The 26,667-nt window shown below is 32.8% G+C and overlaps 1 protein-coding gene across 1 annotated transcript; it reads left to right on the top strand.

Moving 5' to 3' along the window:
* Nucleotides 1–9,212: 9,212 nt before the first annotated feature.
* Nucleotides 9,213–25,185, top strand: LOTGIDRAFT_156186 (hypothetical protein; the record flags this gene model as incomplete). The annotated part of the gene is made up of 3 exons (XM_009046204.1): nt 9,213–9,324; nt 24,104–24,280; nt 24,818–25,185. The coding sequence occupies 3 exons, from the start codon at nt 9,213–9,215 to the stop codon at nt 25,183–25,185; spliced, it is 657 nt and encodes a 218-aa protein (XP_009044452.1).
* Between the last annotated feature and the right edge of the window lie 1,482 nt (nt 25,186–26,667).

The following is a 26,667-nucleotide window of genomic DNA, read 5'->3' as shown; positions in this document are numbered from 1 at the left end:
GGCCTCGTGTTTGACGCGAGATTCCCGCCACATGGCCCCGCGCAATTAGTCTTTATTGCACGTGACTATAATTCTTTTTGATCTCCATCATCCAGACATTCAAAAACGTACTCAATTGTATAATGCTTTGATTATCCAGACGTGTAATCAAATTGAGATTTACTGAGATTTGAGGCTACAAAATTTAATGAAATTCTAAAACCGTGTCTTGACGACTGATAAGAATGTAAAATCAGTTCATGATTGTTCAATCCGCCATGTTGGTTGCTAGGTAAACACCCTAGAGGCAGCAGACGACCAGAATGAAGGTATCAATGCTATAAACAATTTATAAAATTTCTCCTCAAGTTTACATTTCGTTGTGTTCTGTAAAATTGGTTGTATCTTCATGAAATAACCAATGTTTTTCTTTGGGCTAAAGATCTTGTGGATATTTAAAAAGACTGTGCCATTGTCTGATGCTTCCATGAAGGTTATTTGGTAGATGACAAGTTAACGTCTGCATCAGCAGAAACTGATATTACAGACTAGGTAGATGATAAAGACTGATTTCAGCTTCATTTGAGAATTTTTTTGAATTTTGAGGGGGCGTGGGGAGGCAATATAGTTCTAAGGGGACACCATCCCCCATGCACCCTGCCTAGTTACGTACCTGATTTGAACCAATGTCTGTACCCAAATTTTCAATTTTCTATAGGCTATTTAAGTAATCTGCAGTTACTGTGAGGCAAATTATTTTGAGCTCTTTTCACATCCGTATTGTATATATAACACTTAAAGATGATGACTTGTTTTGTTTTGATAAACAAAAGAATTAGCATGTTGTTGTTATTTACTTATCTTAAACAATGATATGTCATGCAAATGTCAATTGTTAACCGTTTCAAAATACAGGCGTGCAAATGTTGAAATTGTCACATTTTGATTTGGAAAAAAATGGCGGATGTATGTGAGATATTTTGTTGTTTATGGTCGTACTTGGAGTAGACATGTCTAAGTACTTTGTTTTTGTTTATTTGTTTATTTTATTATAGGGAAAACGACAATTTAGTGAAGAAAACAAAAACATTGGTGTCATGGTGATATAAGTATACAGTAGGATATAAAACTCTAGTCCAATAAGATACAGAACAGTAGGATATAAAACTCTATTTCATTTCATTAGTCCAATAAGATACAGAACAGTAGGATATAAAACTCTATTTCATTTCATTAGTCCAATAAGATACAGAACCGTAGGATATAAAACTTCATTTCATTTCATTAGTTCAATAAGATACAGAACAGTAGGATATAAAACTCTATTTCATTTCATTAGTCCAATAAGATATAAAACAGTAGGATATAAAACTCTATTTCATTTCATTAGTCCAGTAAGATACAGAACAGTAGGATATATAACAACTTTGCTTGACATTTAAAAACAAGAGTTTTTGCATATTTAGACGATGTTTTTACTCTCGTTTGTCATAATTGATTGATAGAGGCTATAATTAGACCAAATTGATCTCGGAAAGGTCAAAGGTTATTTCATACTAGTTATTGATAGTTTTTGATTAATGTTCTATAATCAAGGTCATCTCCCGTGGGTGAGTTAATTGAATAGGCTGTTTCAGGTAAATATGGGGATCTGTCTATTTTGAGGGTCTTACTGCACCATCCGTTTGACCAATCATACCTTAGTCTAAGTAACGTGAATTTTTTAGCTAAGCCAATCAGTAATAGTGTTCACAGCTCACAGTTGAAATTTGAGCCTTCAAACTCACATGCGTCCAAAATAATCCATGTTTAAAAGTTTGACAAGTTTGACGAGTCTTCTTTTCTAAAGACACTATCACATATAGAAAAGACATAAATAGAAATAGACAGTGAAATTCCTAGTTTGAGAGATTTTTAAAGGAATTATGCAATATCCATACAGTTCTGGAACTTCTGAAGACTATTTACATATATTCCAGACCCAAATCAAACCTTGAAAATGGCGAATATTTCTCTTTAGATATCATTAACTGTTTATTTAGGACTACAAGGAAAGAGTTTGGCCACAGAGTATACAAAAAATCTACCTGCTAAAGTAATAAATAATGCTTTCAAACAAAATGTTTTTTGGGTAACTTAGTTCACGACTTATTTTTACTTCTCATTCAGGACTGAAGTTCTTAAAATTCATAAATTTTTACTGCACTTTGTCTTCTTGTGTCATTGATATAAAATATACAAGGTGACACCTAGCTGGAGGTGTTTATACTGATAAAATATTAGTTCTATTTATAGTACGAGGGCAATAACAGTGATATATGTCATGTCATGATGTAATGATGATGTCATTCTAATTATTAGGTAGTTAATTAACCTTTAATTACTGACAATGTTTAATTAATTTGGCAGCTACCACTGACTTTGAGAAAGGGGGGGGGGGGGGCTCTGACTAGGGGCCACAGGCAATCTTTTTCTGACTCTGGTGTCCTAGACTCATTTTTAGGGGAAGGGCTTGTCATTTTGAAGGTATGATTTAAAACCTGTGCTCAGATGTCATAAATAAAACGAATAAATAAATAATCGAATATTATTTTAGTATTTAGTACTGGCCCTACACTGGCAGACACTCCCACATTTGTATAGTGCCCTCCGAAAATATTATTTTAGTCTATGCACTATATGTAACGTAAATAAACATTATAACCTAGAGCTGTAATGGTTAGACCAATATTATTTTGATCCGTGCAATATGATATACTTAATTTTAATAATGGCCCTATGCTTCATTAGTTTTCTATACGTCTAATATGTTCTCAATTAACTTCTTAATCCAGATTAAGATTAATCCCCTATTAATCCCTATTATATTCAGGTAATTTCAGGGTATATTTAATGGTGATTTATCTACGCATGTTCAAAAGGTAGTATATAATTGATAGAGTGAATCACAAAAGGGCTTTTATATACTTGATCTTTTTGTCGTATTAGGTTTTGAGAGGGTTTTAGTAAGGATTTATACTTATATATATATTTTAATATCAAGTCCTTAATGGACCCTATTCGAGCATTTTATGGTCATGATTCTCTATGATGAATATAGATCTAAGATGTAATGTCACTTTTCAAATGGGATTATCAACTTTGCATCCCTTTTGAGAGTCCACATAGCTAGTGATATATAAACTTAAGCCTTAGATTAATTTCCTAATTGTTGGCATACCAATTTCAAAAATTAAATACATGTATTCTGTTTAAGAAAAACAATCGAATGCCTTTTTGAAGTCGTTTAAAAAAACCTTTCACAAACTCACCAAGAAAATGTACTAACAATTTTAATAAGGAAATTTTATGTAACTTCAAACAACTTCCAAAGACTCTTTGAAGATACTTTCTTTTTGACATGTAAACAAAAATGAAATGAAGTGGAGTTTTACATCCTATTAATTGAAAACCAACCAACTCTGGTCAACCTAACTGTAATCCAGGAAAGATCAATGCCAAGAGGTTTGGCCAAGGACCTTCTGGTAGAAAGGATCTTTAACTGTGAACCTAAGTTAATATCCCTGTAAAATATGGCCATTTCATTCTTTTCTTTTAAAAACCTGTTTTTCAGTTATCACTAAAATATCAGTAGGCTTTAATCCATTTTTGTGGAGTCAAAACAGTTGAAATTGAAAATACAAGAGATATGGGTGTCAAGTTGACAAACAAAGTTGTACAGTGAACTGAGGATATAGTAAAATTCTATTATTCTTTCATAATAAGAGGGAAAGTTCAGAAGGGCGTGGCCATGATGGTGAATAATTTTTGTGGTGGTATTAGATTATCCATCAGTTTATGTCAATATTTGTTGTCATGAGTTGTAAAGACATCACGGTTTTGTTCAAATATTTTGGTCAGGTGATAAAAGCTTGGAATATAACCTAATTTTCAATGGTTATTGTTAAGTTAACTGTGCGAGTTTTGTAAGAATGTATACACAGTCACAAATGTATTGCATTTATATTAGGCTTTAGCCAAGGGAAGCTTAAGCCACAGTAGCTGCGTTGCTAGGAAATATTAGTTTAGGGAGCCAAGCAGAGACCATAAATTTTCCAGGGGAGCCACAAGCTATTATTTCACTATGCAAAATGATAAAAAATTTGAAAGTAGGGGGACCCAGGCCATGATGTCCTGCCCACAACCCTTCAATTTACAAGAAAGCAAATTAATATATCAAATATAAATATTACTCAAAAACAGAAATCCCATATCCCCATGGGTAGCACCCCACCTCTATCCAACCACCCTAGGAAACAGCCCAGCCCCAACCTGACAACTAGAGAATTAATGGTCTTAGTAAGAGTATATATAAACGCTGTCAGTAATTAATGATAATTGTTCGTTAATGATTTCTGTTAATTAATATTAATTATCTACTATTGTTATTTATTGCCTAGCTTGTAGTATGATGATGAAAGAATTTGATCGTGTTCTAGTCCTAACTGTTATTAAATATCAAAGTTAGGTCAGTCTTATTCTCTCGTTATTCCTTTTGGAGAGTCCACAAAACAAATACCTAACATTAAGTACTATAATAGAAAGCTAACCCCCATTTCTAAAACTATCTGTCCTGATGAGGATTGTGTATCTGAAACATGTGTCAGCAGCATGAGATGAGCTTTAGTCAATTAGCTAACATTAAGATTTGACCTCCAATTCAAAATTAGCTGTCCTGATGAGGATTGTGTATCCAAATCGTGTTTCATCAGCATAAGATAAGATCTAGTCAATTTGATGTATTCATTGAAATGAAGCTCTTCAAAACAAATCCAATGAAGATTGTTTTGGTCTAGAACATTAACGATAAAATTTCCAATTTCGTGGCAATGTTTTTTTAAATCTGGTATCCATTTTGTTGGAACATAAGTCAGAAAGGTTGACGACAGTTTTATTCGCGAGGAGTTGTAATGACCATGTTTTGCGTTCCGAATGACGGGAAACGTAATTTTGATCAAAAGGTTTATGAGGTAGATAAGGTAATAAGGCTGGTTGATCGTTAATGATTTATGATTATCCAGACACATTAATTAGACCATAATCCCCTTGTAATAACACTAGACAATTTACACCCCCTATTGATCAAGACTACATCTCTTTTGACTCGACTAATGGTTTTGGGTTAATCACTCTATTAAAATGGCTACATTAACTTTACGATTTTTATAAGACCGCACATATTTTCTGAGTTTATTTCCTTTGCAATTGGCTTCTTGGGAAATATCAATATGACCCGAAAGAATAACGTCTGCTAAATGTTTCGCTGATGCAACCTTTTAAAATGGCTTCGCAATTATATGTGATCCTAGAATTTTGCTTATTTTATGTGTCTGCGGTCATCGGTTCTTTGGGAATATCAATATTGCCTTACTGAAAGTCAGAAACAGTCATATTTTTCAAGGATAATAATTTATGTTCTTGAGGATTCTATCCTGGTCAAACCTAATGGCATTGATCTGTCACAGATTATCCATACCCATTTACAGCTGGGTTGACTGGAATGATGAGAAAACATTTCCAGACTTTCACAAATTGACTAAATTTTGAACCCACAACCATTGTTTTAACAAAGCAAATGATGTCATGTAAGATTTCAGCACTCTAACTATCTCTGCTACAACCCGTCCTCAAATGAATGAGAAATGGCCTTGAATGCAACATTGACATTAATGTGTCATTAGTTTGATCTGTCACTGACGGAAGTGCCGTTTTGATGTATGAGGAAGGGGGAGGGGGATTAATTGACTCAACAGCTTACAAAGCAATCAGTAATCAAAGCCAGTGATTAGGGAGGGACATTTAAGGAATCTGGTCACCTAAAATGTTAGTTACAGCAGCTGATAGAGCTCAATTTGATTAAAGGGATCAAGTCACCTGAATATTTGCTTTACCAGCTGATAGAGCTCAATTTGATTAAAGGGATCAAGTCACCTGAATATTTGCTTTACCAGCTGATAGAGCTCAATTTGATTAAAGGGATCAAGTCACCTGAATATTTGCTTTACCACCTGATAGAGCTCAATTTCAGCTATCTGTACAGCCATCTAAATATTTACTGTACCAGCTGATAGAGCTCAATTTCAGCTATCTGTACAGTCATCTAAATATTTACTTTACCAGCTGATAAAGCTCAATTTCAGCTATCTGTATAGTCATCTAAATATTTACTTTACCAGCTGATAGAGCTCAATTTCAGCTATCTGTATAGTCATCTAAATATTTACTTTACCAACTGATAAAGCTCAATTTCAGCTATCTGTATAGTCATCTAAATATTTACTTTACAGTTGATAGAGCTTAATTTCAGCTATCTGTATAGTCATCTAAATATTTACTGTACAGCTGATAGAGCTTAATTTCAGCTATCTGTATAGTCATCTAAATATTTACTGTACAGCTGATAGAGCTTAATTTCAGCTATCTGTATAGTCATCTAAATATTTACTTTACCAGCTGATAGAGCTCAATTTCAGCTATCTGTATAGTCATCTAAATATTTACTTTACCAGCTGATAGAGCTCAATTTCAGCTATCTGTTTATTCGACTCATTAGCTTTAGCATTTGTCCAAGATAAAAATAGTATCAGTTTTCAGATGAAAAAGAATAATGAATGTGTCGTGCTAACGATAAAATCTAATTAATTAACAATATAAAATTACAAGGTGATAAGGGAAAACACAATCATGATTATTTTATCTTCCAGTCACACTATAGGAGGTGTCAAAGTGCCACATAGACGTCTGCGATAAAATTTGTATTCTCTGGTCTGGGGGCTGCCATGCACTCACCCCCCTCCACGAAGCCAACAGATTTCAGATGGCCAGAGATGAATTTTGAGCTATTAAAAGGGTTAATTTTCACTTCAACAAGATCTTTCACCAATCTGAGGGGAAGGGCCAAGGCCCAAAAATTACTGCCAAAATACTTCACTGGTAGAAAGTAAAACTCTATTTCCTTTTCTTATATGCTTTGCAAGTAATTGTTTTCTGAGTCTTTGTCAAAGCTGGACGTCTGAGACTATTAACTGTTGACAGTTTCGTTCATTTTCAGTGCATGTTTGCAATCCATCTTATTTCTCTGGGGACCCTCGCACAGCCTTGCCTAGTAGGAAGTAAGAATTTATTTCATTTTCTTGGATATGCTATTTTCTTCTTTTAACGTTAACGGTTGTCAAAGCTGGACGTCTGATACTATTAAATTTGTCAGAAGACTTCAGTTCAATGTCTTTTTACGATCTATTCTGAATAGGATGTGAATTGCAATATTTGTTTACATTCAGACAACAATGGACATTGGACACATTGATTTGATAAAAATCTAACATGATATTGTTAGCGTTGACAGCTAGGGGGCAGCACTAGTTGATTTATTATTGATAATTCTCATATTCCGCACTCCCTGTGGAGAACTCAAATGAATACACGTTATTACTTGACTCTAATCTGTTCTCGTGTTATTCATGTACAGAGTCTCAAGGGAGGTCACTCTAAATATTGTCAATTATCAAGGGAGGTAATTCACAATACCTGAGGCCACAAGGGGAGGTAATACAATATGTTCGAAACAAGTTTGTTTAAGTAGATAGACAATCAGTTTTTTGGAATGAATTTGTTAGTCTCTTCTGCCAATGAATTGGAATAAAAGGGAGTTTTACATCTTACTCTGACTTTCTCGTGAGACCTTGGCCCTTACTTTATCTTTTGTGCATCGTGCCAAACATTGATCCAAAAAAACAAAAAGACGTAGCTATATTTCTACCACCTGAAAAAAGTTAATAAGTTATTAATGAGGTCTCAATTAATTATTCATTGTTAATCAGACTCATCAGCTCTTTTATCTTGGAGGTAGAAATATTCTCTGGAATTCAAATGTAAATTTAGTGCATTAAGGTAATGCCAAGCCTGTTTCAAATGAAAAGATGAAGAATTTTGACAAGGAGTGCTTGTTCTCATATCCAAGCTCACAGGAAACATTGGTTCAGAGGAAATTTTTGGGGTTGGCCTTAAAAAGATTGTGTTTTCATCCCCTGGGGGTGTGGGACTAGGGTGTCAGGGGTGTGGTCAACTGGTGTAGGAGAAGAATTTATTTTGAATTGAGAGAGCACCTCACATCACCACATGCTGAAAATGTGGATGAAACAAATTTTTGGGAGTGTAAAAGGTCCAGGTGATTGCTCCAGGGGTGTGAAGGCTGAACCACTACTTTATACGCTAAGTTTTAATGGAATTGAAAGAACCACAGACTGAAAATTGAAAGTATACCTAATTTATAATATATAATGGCCCCTTGTAGTGAATTACTGAAGACATTTTCAAAATCTATAATTCCCATTAACATTGTTAATAATAACTGATTTAACAGGCAGGTAAAAGCTAAAATTTTAAGATAAATAGACATCTTGTTATTCAGGTAGAAAAATAGATAATGGATATTTCTTTGTATGGTTTCCTTTTAGAGTGGCGGAGGGGATGAATGAATTAATGAAAGAAGGACTGAGTGACTGAGGGAATAGATGTATAAATAAATGAACAGATGAATGAATGAACAGATGAAAGAATAAATGAATGAATGAACAAATGAATGACTGAATGAACAGATGTATGAATGAATGAATGAATTTTACAATGGATAATTCTTATGCCTTTCCTATTGAGAAATGCTGGATAATTTCTCCTTTGGTCGACTTTTAGAGATTTGGAAGAAATAAATGAATGAATGAATGAATGAATGAAAATTAATAATCTCCTTTGGTTTCTTTTTGGAAGATTGACTTGGATTTATAAAGAATTGCAGAATGAATGAAGAGATCAATAAATGAAATGAATAAGCTTTTGTTGAGATGAACGAATAAACAAATGAATGAATGAATGAATGAATGAATGAATGAATGAATGAATGAATGAATGAATGATACATGAATCTGAAAAGACAAGACAATGTATAGAAATATTAATGTTAAATCACAATGAGAAAACTTTTATATAAGCATCTCTATAAATTTTTAACAAAAAAACATCATTTTCTGATTTGTACAAAAACTTTCATGAACAATAAACAAATCATGAAAAATTATTATCTTTAGGAAAGACACTACCTGTCAAAATCCCCAAGAGATTTGGCATTCTGATTCTTCAGAATAGTAAATGCAACTCTCCTGTTTTAGAGATAAGTTAGGTTTGTTAATAATTTTACAATGTTGATGCTTTGTCCACACTTTTTTGTCTTGCGGTTGATGAAAGTCTCAGATTATTGGGAGGTTTTCTTCTCGGAGGGGGCAGGGCAGCAATTTGAAAAAGAGAGTCAAGGTCAGTCAGATTTTCCCCAAGTGATGAAGAATATCAAATCTTTACTGGAGGGTAAAGTACCATACTTATTACGATTTTTCTTAATGGATATTGATGTATACATATGCTTCTCATTGCACACTGCACACCTTGAGGTCGGGCTACAACGAGCGAGTGATGATCATGGGTTTTAATCTTGATCAGTACATATAAGTCTGAAGAATCTATGTTATCTTTGTAAAATATAGTTGTTTCTTATCTAGAAATTTTTTGTAAAAATTAAGAACAATATGACAAAACCAAGCTTAAGAATTAAGACGACAATAATCTCTGAGTGAGAAATTGACAAAGTTTTTATTCAGTTAGATAAATCAGGCATTAATATATTCAAGATTCTAAAAATCTGTTTTTCTGAAAATTAAATTATTTTTGTCGTTGATAAAAAGCAGATCTCAAATCCGTGAAATTATTCATCTTTTATTTTATTATAACTTATCGTTTCAACATCCTGTCAAAATGGTCTGTTTCATATTTGAATTTTTGATTTATTGATATTTTGCAACATCTTAGGTTTGGGTATTAGAACAGAATTTTTTTGAAAAATATATGTCACCTAAATGCTTATCGTAGTATAGTATTCATCTCTTCTAATATATATTTTTTTATTAAATGTTTGATATGATATAGGGTGATTTTTGAAGTTTGTTAAGATATTTTTTTTTGGAGAAAACTGTTTATTTGAAATAAGGCACCCATATGCAAATGATATGCAAATATCATGCAAATGAGATGTTTTAAAAAATCTAAAACATTTTTCATATATTAAACTATTTTCTGATTGTCATTCTGTTTGATGACAATATTGCCTATAGATGAAAATAATTGAAAATTCATATACTTAAGACACAGCTTTATGCAAAATATATGCAAATGAGATGTTTTCAATTGTAAAATATTGATCATTTATTAAAGCACAAAACTATAGTTCAGAATGACAATAACATGAAATAAATGAAAAATGTGTACTTGATGAATCATACTAATTAGACAGTCATATGCAAATTATATGCAAATGAGATGTTTTCAGTTGTCAAAATCAATACTCGTAATAGATGAAATTATTTTCATTGTCTAAATTTTATATGAAATTAATTAGAACTTGTACTGGAATATAAGTTGACCAAATGCAAATGATATGCAAATGATATGCAAATGAGTGATATTGTGTGTTGAATCTTAAAAACTATATCATATGAATATGGAACATGATTAAACTTCTTGAACACATGAGGCCACATTAAGATTGAGTTTGTCAACTAGGTATCTATTTAAGAGAGTCCGCATGATGTTTATATAGTCTTCTAGGGAGTCCACAATGTTTTTGAATTGGTTTAGAGTGATATCCCTTAAGGGCTTAAATTTGCTTTTGCAAAAAAACTTCAAATAGACATATATTAACTCTGTATATTTTTTTTATTTTGACGTTCAAGTATGTTCTTGTGACAGACTTGAATTTTGTAATGGTCATAATCCTTAAAGACATAAAAAAGAAATTTGCTTGTGTAAAAGAATTTGATTTTCCATTTTGAATACTTAAGAAGATAGCTTTATGTCATTTACATCAATCTGTTTTCGAAAGATTTTATGAATTTGCATATTTAAACGTAACATTAAAGATTTTATAGTATAAATCTGTTTCATGTTTTTTCACGTCATAAATGGAAAAATCGCCATAAAATTTGTTAAGTTTTTCCGTTTACCAATTTAAGCCTTTCAATGTATCTAGCCTTTATCAATATTCTTTTACAGAGAAAAATGAACGGAGGCCATTTTGCAGTCCACAATAGCTTGAATAGCCAATCTTGATCAAATTCGATGAAAACTATAAAGGATCATAGTCAAGAATTTTCAGTATCAAAAAACCTTTGGCAATTCATTTTGCTATATCACAAAAGTTACATGAAAGATTATTTTGAAGAAGTTTTGAGGCACAAAAATGAAATTTTAATTTAGGTGGCTATTGCAGTCAAGGTATAAGCTTGACTTTTGAATATTTGAACTGGTATTGATTGGTTCCTTTAACATGATTAAATTTTCACGTCGAATGATTGCAGACAATACTACTTTAAAAGGATGTCTTTATTTCAAAGGTTTGAATAGAATGTAATGTTATATTCTTCAATTCCATTGATTGTTGACAGTTTTTAGTGCCCCGCAGTTAAAATTACGTTGTTTGGTTTATTGACGTGTTTTTCCCGTTAATTGTTGGTATCTGCAGAAAAAACACGCCTGTTTATAATTCTTACACTAATATTCAAATAATACATTGATTATTGGGGGATGTTGTTCGGTGTAAAGCTAGAGATGTGGAACCAACATAGAGGGTGTGAAGAGTTTGTTAGCCTACCTAGATGGTGTAAAGGGTCTGTTGTTTAGTACAACCACTTGAATCTAGATGGGTATTGTTATTGCAAGCCATCCTAAAAAATGTGAAGGGTTATAGTATAAATAACAGTCAGCCAAACTATAGGGTGTGAAGGGTTTTTTAAATGATAGATGTTAAGTCAAATTAGTAGTAAGCCAAATACAAATTATTTTATACAACATACGAAACATCAAGCCAAACTGGAGGGTGTAAACTTTCATTTTACTATTGCACACCTCTAAACTGACCATCAAAAAAAAATCAATTGCCAACTTCTGTGAGTAAAGTGTCAAAAGGTGAAATAAGAGAAAATAAAATATATGTGAAAATAATGAGGACTCTGACGGAACATCAATATACATTATCAATTGATATACAACCTCGTTCATCTAGAACATTCACGCAAAACGGAAAATTCATAAAATTTATTAATTCATATTGAAGTTTCATTTATATGCCACCATATTTATATGTTTGAGAACAAAATGATAAAAATTTCGATTAGGAAATCCGACAAATTTATTTTAACGTCAATGTTGTGGAACGAATCTTATTTACGTTTTTTTGCCGCGTAACAATTCGTCAATAACGCCATTGAAAAGGATATTTCGATTAAGGAATCCGTCTTTTTTATTTTTACGTCAATGTTGTGGAACGAATCTTATTTACATTTTTTTGCCGCGTAACAAATCGTCAATAACGCCATTGAAAAGGATATTGATTGGTTATCATGTTATTATATTAACGAGCATTGATAGACTTTGTTAACAAGTCATCAAAACCACTTAATATGTCGTTCAAATTCTTTAGAACAATGGCGTACATTCGTTGCCGGATAGTTGTGTGTTCATAGCCTCTATTTGAAGTATTAATAGCCCGCCCATCATTCGTTAGTTTTGACAGGCTGCAAATGGATGCATTCTTCTGTAGACAAAGCATTATTGATAAATTGTGGGATTTTTTTATGGGATTGAGTTTGGAATTACAAGTAGGCTGAAGTCGAACTTATTGGATATTTGTAATTTTTGATTTTTTATGCTCGAGATATTTTACGATATACAAGTATGTTTTAAGATTGTCAAAATCATTTCAAAATATGTTAGGATTTAAAGGAGAACGCCCATTTATATATTCTTGCTCAATAAGATCTTTGACTGCGATATCGCACCTTTTTAATTTTTTGATACACTGGAGTGTTCTAAGATCGACATTTCAGTTTGAGTTAAGTATTTAAAGGAGAACTTTCATTTCACTATTTCTGCCTCCAAAGGCCTTTCATTCAATTTGATTCTATTTCATTTTGATTAAGGGCCCAATATGTGCTGTTGTACATGTGTTTCAGTTATAAAATCCTCATCAGGAATAAAGGTGTAAAAGACAGTGATTTATATTAATATATATTCTATTGCATTCCATTTACACATAATTTAAGTTTATTTAGAGCATTCACAACACAATTCAAGATGGCAGAAACTGAGATGATATATTTGAAGAAACTTTGATCCTACCTAAGATATGATATTTACAAAAGAATGAAATAAAAAAATTAAAAAATCGCACTCAAAATTTATACAACCAAACATTTGATCTTTGACTTTGATATCGCACTTTTTTTAGGTTTTACGATACACAAAAATTTGAAGATCGTCAAAATCATATCAAAATAAGCCATTATTTAAAGGAGAAACCCATATAAATATTTCTTGCTCAATAGGATTTTTATTTTGATATTATGATTCAGGGGCAAAAATAGCACTCAGAATTTAAACAACCATACATTTTTAAGTTATGTTGAATTAACATTAAAAAGAAATAGAAAACGTACTTCAGTCACGATTGCCTTGGACAATGGAGTAATTTATTCATTTTATCAAAGTCAACCCCATTCGCTCTTTGTCACAACTTCCTGTGTTTTCAGACTCGCACAAAGACATGGATTTTTTGATCAGACGTATGATGTATCAGTAAAATATGCGTGAACTTTCTATCGTTATTCAGTTGATATCATCTACCTTATTATAGGCGTGCGTTTATTCACACGTGAGAGGAATTAATAAAAAAGTTGCATTTTGAAGATTTTCTAGGTTGGCTTTATTATATTATTTTAAAGGCCCTCTTCAACTTCTAGGTTGGCTAGTTAAATAAATTCAGTAAATTCAAAAAAAATTCTTATGCAGTGAATATCAAATAAATTTGTTCAAGGAAATTCAGAATATTCAATTTAAAATTCATTTATGCCTTCGAATTCCTGTCTTTTTTATGTAAATCTAATTTTAACAGGAGACAAAATGGAGATAATTTAAACATCATTGTACATCATTGTACATCATTGTACATCATTGTACATCATTGTACATCATTGTACATCATTGTACATCATTATGTCACATTTCTGCAGTTTTTGATGTTTTTTTTTCTACTTAATTACACCAAAATTTGAAATTCTAAGATATTTGTGGTGCTGTAATTCAATTTATGAAATAATCATTAGCCCAATTAAAGAGGTATTTGCATCATTCCAATTTTCTGGCAGACATCTGTGGTTCCTGTGTCCTGTGCCAATAATATCTAAGGGATACAGAATAGTAGAATATAAAACTCTATTTCATTAGTCCAATAGATATAGAACAGTAGGATATAGAACTACATTTCATTTCATTAGTCCAATAAGATACAGAACAGTAGGATATAGAACTACATTTCATTTCATTAGTCCAATAGATATAGAACAGTAGGATATAGAACTCTATTTCATTTCATTAGTCCAATAAGGTACAGAACAGTAGGATATAAAACTATATTTCATTTCATTAGTCCAGTAGATATAGAACAGTAGAATATAGAACTACATTTCATTTCATTAGTCTAATAAGATACAGAACAGTAGAATATAAAACTCTATTTCATTTCATTAGTCCAATAAGATATAGAACAGTAGGATATAAAACAAAACTACATTTCATTTCATTAGTCCAATAAGATACAGAACAGTAGAATATAAAACTCTATTTCATTTCATTAGTCCAATAAGGTACAGAACAGTAGGATATAAAACTACATTTCATTCCATTAGTCCAATAAGGTACAGAACTGTAGGATATAAAACTACATTTCATTTCATTAGTCCAATAAGATACAGAATAGTAGGATATAAAACTCTATTTCATTTCATTAGTCCAATAAGATACAGAATAGTAGGATATGAAACTCTATTTCATTTCATTAGTCCAATAAGATACAGAATAGTAGGATATGAAACTCTATTTCATTTCATTAGTCCAATAAGATACAGAATAGTAGGATATAAAACTCTATTTCATTTCATTAGTCCAATAAGATACAGAACAGTAGGATATAAAACTCTATTTCATTTCATTAGTCCAATAAGATACAGAACAGTAGGATATAAAACTTCATTTCATTTTAGCTCCAATTCTTTTACCATTTCAAAATGAGCAATTAGTAGGCCGTAAAACCTCATTCATATATAAATATTAAATACAATATTGTAACAGCATGTTGATAAGATCTCAGGGATATTAATAAAAACTTGTTTATGATAAAATCGGGAATGATAATAAAATGAAATGAAATATTAGATTCAACACTAATGGACATATTGTTATTTTATCTGATTTTCCACAAAATCTCGTTTTTCTTTGTTAATATTTTAGATTGTTGATAAAAAGCTTAGGTTTATTATTTCCTAGAAAATCATATTTACACTTATTGTTACAGATTTTTACAGATAAACATCTGAATTATTTCTGTTGTTTATTCCGCTTGAAACCTTTTGTTTTATTTAATTGTAGACTGACTATGTTTTAAAAGCCAGAAATTTTCAATAAGATACAGAACAGTAGGATATAGAACTACATTTCATTTCATTAGTCCAATAAGGTACAGAACAGAAGGACATAAAACCTTATTTCATTATTAGTCCAATAAGATACAGAACAGTAGGATATAAAACTCTATTTCATTTCATTAGTCCAATAAGATACAGAACAGTAGGATATAAAACTCTATTTCATTTCATTAGTCCAATAAGATACAGAACAGTAGGATATAAAACTCTATTTCATCTCATTAGTCCAATAAGATACAGAACAGTAGGACATAAAACTCTATTTCATTTCATTAGTCCAATAAGATACAAAACAGTAGGACATAAAACCTTATTTCATTATTAGTCCAATAAGATACAGAACAGAATGATATAAAATCTATTTCATTTCATTAGTCCAATAAGATACAAAACAGTAGGATATAAAACTCCATTTCATTTCATTAGTTCAATAAGATACAGAACAGTAGGATATAAAACTCCATTTCATTTCATTAGTCCAATAAGATACAGAACAGTAGGATATAAAACTCTATTTCATTTCAATAGTCCAATAAGATACAGAACTAGCCTTAATGAGCTAATTAGATGTAGCAATTCTGTCATAAAAAAAATCATGATCACATTAAATGTGTGATTTCGTAACCTGAATCTAATAAACTTTATCAAATTTAATTAACGAATTATCTCGTTAAGCCTCATAGAGAAATCTGAGATTATAATGGAACCTCATTATTAATTTATAACTTCTAGAATATATATATGGAATATGGCCATTAAAATTTGATATCTGCCTAGGATAAATGTGCTTCCTCAATGTTAAAACAATTTGTTGTGAATGTGGTGATGAGTTGGCTGTGACTTCCTGATGCCTGAGCCAGTGCTTTCGAAAGTCATTCTTCAAGAGAGAATGTAGTACAAAGCTATTAACAGTGAATTTCTGATGCCTGAGCCAGTGCCATCGAAAGTCATCCATCAAGATAGAATGTTGTTGCCATAAGTGATGTAAATTTTCTGATGCCTGTGCCAGTGCTTTCGAAAGTTATATCTTCATGTTACTTCAAAGTGTTGGAATATAAATTCTATTTCTCTAGCAAGGACAATATTGAGTGTAAATGGTTCCATTGAGAATGTCGTACAAAGCCATTAACAATGTAAATTACCTATCCAATTTGTAAAGGTAGAGAGCTATCTAAACAATGGTGCCAAGTTCTCTAATAGATGGCAATTCATTCAGTCCAATATACTGACTGTTAAAATAGGGATAATTCATTTCTAAATCATGGACAATAAACTGAATAATGAATGCATCAACTTGTCGAAATAAATCCTGTTTTATTAAATGTATTGAATTAAAGATGGATTCCGTCTCTAAAACTTCTCTTGACAGTTGAAAATTGAAAAAAGAAAACTAATGCCTCTGTCCCTGGCAAAATGTCCCTTATTACACACTGCTTGGGCTAATCCAAATAGATAGATGCCCACTATTGGTGTTTCTATCAATCATTTGGTGAAGGGGCTATGTAGAGGCCACGAAATTGTGTCGAGATTTACAAGCAATAGGCCTTTTTTTTGCCCTGATGGCTGAGAGTTAGATGCTTGTTTGCTTACCCAAAGGGTCTTAAGATTTTTTCAACTGGGGCTATGTAGAGGCCATAGAATTGTCAAAGCTATTTACAGACATTAGCTTTTTTTTTGCCCTGGTGGCTGAGTGTTAGATGCTTGTTTCCTTACCCAAAGGGTCTTGAGATTTTTTCAACTTGGTTCCCCCTTTGTACGTGGAGCCATGGTGACTCAGTGAGTTAGATAACCTAGGGGTCCCTGCATAGGTCACGATAATACCTTTGGATATTCCGATCCCTTTTTGGCATTATCAGTAGAAGGGCTGACATGTAAAAAATATCTTGTTGATCAGATGGGACAATAAACTGAGACCTTGTGTGCTACAGGAAAAATAGTCCTAAAGATTTTTTTGCAGATAAGGGGGAATCCACCTTTAAACTGTTCTAAAAAAAAAAATGTTATTGGAATCAACGCCTAACCAATAAAACAGAATGTAATTATAGCCTGAATAAAACTAATAAGTAATTTACAAAGTAAATAGGGATGATATTTGTTCATGGTCCCGCGTGTATTAAGATACGACAGCTTAAAGGTGTTATTTAACGCTGGGAAAATATATCAGGTTCAAATAAATTTATTGATTATCTCCCCTTGTTACGTTATAATCATTAGATTGTGTTGTGTATTGTTTCGATAATTTATGCGATATTCTAGCCTTTGATTAATGCTTACATTCTGCAGCATTCGCCTCCTTTTTTTGCTTTACTACTGTCGAGGTATCTTTAACGTGCACAGTCTGTAGCATACGATACGTTCAGGTTAGCGAGCAAGTGTCTAACTCACTGAGCCAGTCAGCATAGGAGAAATCAGCTAAGCTGTGATATGCTATAAATAGAACACATACATGACTTGAGTGGGACAATTGGTAGGAGAAACCGCTTTAACAACTGTTACAAAAGTTGTGCATCATGTGATACACAAACCACCTCTATGACATCATGGCCCATCACTCCTGTTGAGTTGCATTGTCGTCTGTGAAGGCAGAAGGATAGCTCAGACAGTAGAGAGTTTGGTTGTCATTTGAACATCACATTCTTATGAAATCAGAAATTCTAATGATTAAGAGCAAGCACATGTTAAAAGTATAATATTTGTCAAGCAGGTGTCCAGGATTTAACAGGTGCCCCCAGGTGCTTTTTTTTTCCTTCATTATGCTTATTGAATAAGGCATGCAGTGGGCAATATGGGAAAATGTGTAAAAATTGCTGGTTATTAAGAGTAGGCACGTGTTAAAAGTGTAATATTTGAGAAGCTGGTCTACACATGTTTTTAATATTTAAAATTAAAAAGGATGAAAGGTAAAAAATCTATATCACCTCAGCAGGTGAAGTAAGCTTGTCAATATTTTAACTCAGGTTTTTTACTGTGGTATTTTACAATACAGATATATTGATATATGTATAGTCTAGTTCTGTTGGACTGATATTAAAGGGGTTGTAAATATGTTTTCTAGTGTTGCCTAATCATTAACGACAGCCCGGAATGAATTGGTGCTTGGGCTAAGATTTTGTACTCTGAAAATTTGAAGAATTAAAGTCCCAGAGAACTTATTTCAGACAATTTTGAGGTGCAAAAAACGTATCAAAATCTTTATCTTTTTGATTTTGTACAAATGAAATGAATCAATCTCTGCTGAACTGAAGAAGGTATTGCTTGGGCTTAATTCTCACTTGCTGGGGTCCAGCCCCCAAGGACCCCACCCTAACAACGTGGCTGATTAACGGTTTCTGTTTGCATCATTCTATTTTTCAATCAGATGATCTGTGGTTCCTGTATTTACAGAAACGCTTAACTGTGACTAGAAAAGAATGTTGTAAAACTCCATTTCATTTCCTTGATGTTCATCAACTGGACATACAAACAGGTTAAAGAGGAATACACCAAAATTTTCCAAGAAAAGGGCCACATATTTTCTGCTTTTTTTCCTTGAACTATTCCCTTTAAATCCAGTCAATAAATTATTCATAAGCTGTCAAAATATGGTGAAAAATTTAATTTGAGAAAATTGGGCAACATCTGGGTCTAATATTCAGGTGAAAAATCTGAATTTTGTCGATTGGATTATTTCTAATAAAGGCCAATAAAACTCGGGAACAGGCTGTTCAGTGAAAATTGATATGAAACTAGCTTTGTGGACTCTCTGAAAGTGACAAGGCTCGTGTATGTTGATTGTTATTGGCTTTGTGGACACTCTGAACAGGATTCTGGGTCCCTTAACAATATTTATCTGTCTTGTATCACAGAAGTTTATAAATGCAGTGATTTGATTGGATTGTACGTTGGCAAATAAAGCCAATCAGAGATCTCAACAGAAAGTCTGTACACACTAAGCCATAACATTTACAGCTTTTCTGTTGTGGATTGACTGCATTCGCTAACACATAATCCAATCAAATCACTGCAGTTACAAACTTCCATGATACAAGAAAGGTGGCTATTGCAGTGAAGGTATGAGATTGTAATAGCTTGACATTGCGAAGTTGTCTTCTATGAGGTCCTATGCTAAGTTAGAAAATACTGAAATATGTGTGGAATTGCTGCCATCAACAAGAACTATTAAACAACTCTTATTCTCAAATCCAACCTTTATTTTAATGATTTTTTATTTTGTTTTTTATGAAAATAAATTAGCTTGATAACAAAATAACTATGAAGTATTATTCTGTTATTCTTGTAACAAGAAACTTTCAAAAAGCCAGGAAATGTCCCGGAAGATAGAAATATTATCCAGTCCTTTTTTGACAACAGGAAACATTATCCAGTTATTATTCCACGTAAATGAACAAACAAAAACCCTCGTTAATGATCGTACAGATATATTCATTAATGCCGAGCTTACTTTAACAAAAGTCTCGATCATTGAGTCTATTGATTTTGTAGTCATCAAAGAATGGAAATGAGTCTTATTGATTGAGTCTACTAAACAGGAAGTAACATGATGTTAGACAGGAAGTCAAAGCGGACATTACTTGGTTGTCAAGGATATGAGATCATGCTAGGAATAAGAGAGTTTAATGTAACTATTCAAATTGAGACAATTTGTCAAAAAATGTAAAACCGTTGTCAAGGAGTGTCAGGTTTCTTTGTGAATTTCTTGTCGAACATTATCAGGAATAAATTGGTGCTAATGGTTTCCATAAAGTTATGGCGCCATTTTCTTAGACCTTAGGGTGGATGCTTAGGAAATGAATCAATTTAGGGGTAGAAGGAAGGGCAGGAATGTGTGTGCCCCTGAGTTCTTCGTTTCTGATTTATTGCTGCTTTAAACAAGGGCAATAACTCACTTATTGTGAAAACAACTCTTTGTAAGTCAAGGGCAATAACTCAACAAGTAATTTATGGCCATAGTAACATAAGAATGAATCATCTATGCCACCATTGTCTTAACTCCTTAACTATGCTTAGTTCTCCAACAGTTAAAGTAGTGGCCATTTTACTTATTAAGTTGCTGAAAATAAATTGACAACCCAACCTTAAATTAAACAGTTTACATCAAGCCTGACAGACTTATTGACACCTTCTCCCTACCATTGAAGTTATCCCCCTTACATTTGAACCCTGTCACTCTAAAAGCACCGACAAGTCTACTTAGTAACTGTCTAACTAAATGGATGCGTCCCCTTGAGAATCTAAATCAACGAATGAAGCGAGGATTTTAAAACACTCGAGAGTCAGCATTCTAAATTATATCCATTAACGACATTAACATAAGTTGACAATGAAAGAGGTATTTTTTTATGATACACGTTAAATCATCTCTATAAAAACAGATCAGACGCGATTTTAATTCAACGGCATTAGCGAATAATTAACAAACAATTCAAACCAGATTTCGATATTTAGATGCGTCTGTTATTTATTTCAATAGGGATTATTTTTCATTAATGTGAACATTAAAAAGATTTTTTGGTTTATGGTAAAAAGATAATAAAAATACCGAATAAATATTGAAAGCTTTGTGGACTCTCTTAAAGGGATGCTGAGATAAACCTAAATATAAAAATACATTTTAAGCTATGTGGACTCTCTGAAAAGGATGCTGAGTTGATAAGCCTAAATATAAAAATACATTTTAAGCTATGTGAACTCTCTGAAAAGGATGCTGAGTAGACAAACTTAATTTGAATGTAAATACTCTAAGCTATGTGGACACTCTTAAGGGTTACTGAGTTAACAAATTATAAAGAGAAATTAATTGCTATCTTGGATTCTGTGAAAGCGGCGCCTAGTTGCCTTAAATAACAAGAATACAATATTGGCTATGTGGACTCTCTGAAGGAGAATTGGTATTCGGAAGCCTTAATTCATTGCTAAACTTTGTTTAAACAACTTTGTGTTAATATTTTCAGAATTTTTTTCTTAATTAGATTTCCGAAACAAGTCAGGGCCTATGATAATCTGTTGTAAGCTTTGGAACTCTACATTATCTAACTTTAATGTTATAATCATGTACAGGCATACTTCAATCTTTGAGAACAATACCCATTGCTACAGGACAAATACTGGCATGGTTCCTGAAAGTTCTTCAATTCTTGTAGAACCAGAATAGGAAATTGGATTACGATTCCAAGAAATGTTAAGAGCATCTTCACATTATTTGAAGGCCATATTGTCAGCGAATTTCCAACCTCGAGTGCTTCGTTGCCATAAAAATTAGCTTTGTGCTTTCCCTTTGAATTTTTCAATATGTCTTTCTGCTGAATTAAGTTACAGAGTTTGCAATTTTCATTGAACAAGGGCAATAACTCAATAATCGATAACACAATTTTTTGTTCAACACGGACAATAACTCAATTATGACCAAAGTAATATAAGAATGGAAAAAATTCTATAGTTTTTAATGTCATATTGCTAATGTAAAAAGTTTGAAGTTATCATAGGACAAGGGCAATAACTCCCTAACACAATAAGTTTCATTAATCATGGGCAATAACTCTTTGTTTCTAAAACTTTTAGTTGAACTAGGGAAGTTATTATTACAGGAGCCTTCTGCTTTGTCTATTTTTTCTCCCCTAATCAGTTTGACCTCCTGCCTTTACTATTCCCCTACCCCCATTTGATAATGTTAACATCTGCCCCTACTGCCTCATCACCCCCTGCCCCTTCTGATGATGTATACAGCTGATCCAACTCCTCACCCTCCCTCTCACTGCACCCCTTCATCACAACCACCCCTGTCCGCCCCCCTCCTGCCCCTGTCTTGATTCAAGTAAAATGTCATTGACAGGAAAGAGATATGATATAGATTATAGCTATATTATTTGAAATGTCATCTATACATATTAAAATAGTTCTGGACTATTACCTTCGTATCTGATTGTTTTGAATGTCACTATGATGTTGTTATAAAATATACGAAATATCTCTTGGCAACATCTATTTCTGTGGTTATTCTTTTATTCATTTATTTTATTCATTTATTTTATTCATTTATTTTATTCATTTATTTTATTCATTTATTTTATTCATTTATTTTATTCATTTATTTCGGCAGTTTTTTGTTTATTCATTCATTTATTCAATTATTCATATGGTTTTTCTTTAGCTTTGTTACAAAATCTCTTCAAATTCATTTATGATGCAGGTGTAAAAAGTATCTAGTCGATCAGATGGGACAATAAACTGAGGCCTCATGAGCTACAGGCTGTGCACATTAAAGATTCCATTGAGAAGAAAAGAGTAGGCTAAAACTACTGTCCTGGTAAAATTTTCCTCATTGCACACAGCATCATGTAGCAAGTGTTCTATGAGATAGGGAAAAGTAGGACTTAAAAATCTATGCATTTCATTCATTCATTCATTCATTCATTCATTCATCAATCCATTCATCTACTCATTCATTCATTCATTTTAAATTGTAAAATATTTTGGGAGTATAACAGATGATAACCAATAAATATATTATTATCAGAGGGAGGAAGTAAACTAGATCTGGGTTTTAACTAGTTCAAGTACTATTTCCGTTTATGTTTAATTGTCAGATGATCTTTGGAAACCCCTGTCAACTCAAATTATATATGGTATTTAGATAGAATGAAATGTGGCTTTACATCCTACTTTTCTGCATCTGATAGGATTAATAAAGTGTGCAATGAGAGAAATTTTGCCTGAAACTAACTATGCCTTGTTCGATGCTTCATTTTGGGAGGCTTTATCAAAGGAAATCCATATTCTGTACCATATTAGGCTAATGAAGATGGGCAATGCCATGCAGTGTGCAATGAGGGAAATTTTGCAAGGACATTCACATGAACGGCCTGCAGAACACGGGGGCCTCATCCAACATTATACACACATTGAAGCATATTCGAAACAAATAGTAAAACAGATTTAACAAACATGGAAGCATTTAATGCATAATTAAAAAAAATACGTAATTTGTCAAATTAATAAAAAGTATAAAACTAAAACAAAAATGGCATCAAAAATAAATAAATAAATCAAAATTAAATTTGTGAATAAATTAACTATAGAACTGCTCATGAATATTAATGAAACAGATTGTGTCGTTAATTAATATTTTAATTAACCACCTGTCACAAGGTTCGTTACTAAACTGAAAGATTTAACGAGATAGTTCCTAATTAAACACTCTTCTTTTATAATTAAAGTTGATGGAACATTGATACATGCAAGAATTAAATGAAACATGTTGATTTTACAATGTTCAAGGTCAAATAGTTTTCAAATTTCATACATTTTCTTCATTTCCTTGGTGTTTCCATTGACTTCATGCAGATGCAGAATTAACATGAAAACATGCTGGTTTTACAATGTTCTACGTAAGAGAAGACATTAAATTCCATACATATTTTTCCCATAAATTTAAAAATATTTTTAATGATTATTGCGCAAGAATCAGCAACTTTTCTTCATCTAATTTCTTCCATTTTTATTCATTTCAGATCCTGAGAAAATTCCGTCCCTGTTATTTATGGTGAAAGCGTTCGAGACGCCGGCATACGTGTCCGGATTTATTGCCCTTGTTTTATACTTAGTGAAAATATTATGTCTAATAAGATGTCCTGATCGAAAGAGACTACATCTTAAAGCCGCTTATTTAACATTCAGTGCCATTGCAGGTGAGACAAAATTATTATTAGTTATGTGGACTCTCTTAATGTGATCCTATTCTAAGGTGGCTCAGTGAGTCAAGCCCTTGAAGGTCCAGGGTTCATTCCCAGCACAGGTTGAGATAATACCTTCGGATTTTTAAACCCAGCTTCCCCCTGTCAGTGGTGTAGGTAAGAGGGGCTGACATTAAAAAAGCGTCTAGTCGCTCGGATGGGACAATAAACCGAGGCCCTGTGTGCTACAGGCTGTGCACGTTACAGATCCCTTGACAGTTGGAAATCGAAAGAGTATGCTAATGCTGCTGTAGTGGCAAAATTTCCCTCATTTCACACTGCATTGTGTGTGCAACAGGTTGTCCAAGTCCCTTCTGAAGATCCTTTGACAGTTGGGAATCAAAAAAGAGTCATACTTGCAAAGATTCCCTTACTGCACTCTGCATGGAGTTGCCAGTTATCATTAACCCAGTCAGATGCTGTAAAGTGTGATGTAAACCTCCATTTCATTTCATTTTCTCTAATATTTGATATTCTGTTTTCTATTTGCAGGAGCAGCTGCAGGAATAGGAGTCATCATATTCTGTGTCATGTTGGAAAAACAGAAATTCACCCTAGGGTGGGCACCGGCCTTAGTGGGGGTGGGGGGATTTCTACATCTGAGTATGGCGTGTGCGGGGTATCTCAGTTGGCGAAATGGACCAATAGACGATGATTTTTTCGATGAAGATGATGAAGCATTTTTAGAAAAGAGTCCTGAAATTAAAAAAACGAATGGACCAGGCCGTCCAAATCGTCCTGCGCCCCCTCCCCCACCCCCTCCGAAACCCAAACCACAAATCAAACCCAAACCAGACGCACTTTTGCTCCGTAGCATGTCATCACCAGCGCCAAAAACCAACGAATACAACGCTGTGTGAAAGTTCGGTGTTTTATGTGTTCGTATTTCAGTTGATCTGATTATAAAGTATTATTTTTGCTAAAATGTGATTCAGTGACCTTTGACCTTTAAGTGAAAAATTGAAGATGGTTTGTGTTGACCTAAAAACTGGCTGGTTAGCTCTACTTAAGGCCATTTGATGAGGGAAAAGGTGAACCCAGCTTATGTTTTGACTGAGAAGATGCAATCGGAAAGCTTGTTGCTCCAGAATATAGAATGAAAACCCAAAACTGGGTATGTTCAGTGGGAAATAAAGCCAAATATGAATATGCATTCACCACTTATTCAAGGCTGTTGAGAAAAAAGCAAAATATGAACAAGAGCCTTAAGTTAGTTTGATGTAGGCTACTAGCTGACGACTATGAGATATATTGCTAAAGCAAGTCCCATATACACTGTGCTTAAAAAACATACATGTTGTGTTTGCTTAAAGACAAATTGAAATCTTTTCAGAGCAGCTGTAAAGACTGGAGGAAGGGAGGTAACCACAATTTAAAATTAAAGACCACAATAAGGTCTTCCATACTATCTTGCTCAAAGAGTGAAAAATTAGTTTGCTAAAGCTCTAAAAATGGAATTTAATCTGGAAATTATGAGCACTGAGACCAAGTTGAACCTTTTGGATATTATGCTAAGGGAGACAACCACATTGTAAAGTTAAGACCACAAAGTAGGCTATTCATCATTTTGGTCTATCAGTGGCTTAAGGACAAAATTGAGACCAATTTTCCCTAAACTATAGTGTTTTGATAATTGATGAGTTATCCCTCTTGAATGTTGTTGTTAAGGTCTTTTTTGGCGACCATTTTTTCTGTTGCTAAGGAAGTTATGAATGCTTGTTACATTTGTATATTTGAATTATTATATTGCATGTTTTGTTGATGGCTATATTTGTAAAATTTTTTTATATTTGCCTTTGTATATATTGCCCTTTTTAGGGCTACATAATTGCCCATACAACCTTTTAATATGGGTCCTTTTCATTTTGTATATTTGTCCATTATGGGGCTACATTTTTCAACTGGGCCTAGTTTTTTCGTATACATGTATGCCCATTTCATTTTAGTAAGATAGCCCATTTTTAAGCCTGATTTGTAAAATTGTCGATTGGGATGAGTGTTATTTTATATGCATTTCATTGGCTGGCAAAAAAGCCATGGAATTAAGTCTCCCATCATGCTTGGAGCTACTCACAGCTCTAGTTGTATTCATTTCATTGTCAAAGTGTAGGCATTGTCATTCAATGACCCAAGATTTTTACGCAATGTTTATATTTGAGCTACTCATTGGAAATATGATTTGAAGGGATACAGTCATTGAAATATTTCCTTTACACCATTGCCCACTGCAAAAAAAGGATTTGTACTCTATTTATCTTTAAGAATTTTAAAAAGTTATATGTGAATTGTCATCTTCACAATGTCCAGTTATTATGAAATGCATCTTACACCTTGACTGCAAT

Source organism: Lottia gigantea, assembly GCF_000327385.1.
Source record: "Lottia gigantea unplaced genomic scaffold LOTGIsca_10, whole genome shotgun sequence".
NCBI lineage: Eukaryota > Metazoa > Mollusca > Gastropoda > Lottiidae > Lottia > Lottia gigantea.
This window is presented reverse-complemented; position numbering and strand designations above follow the sequence as displayed.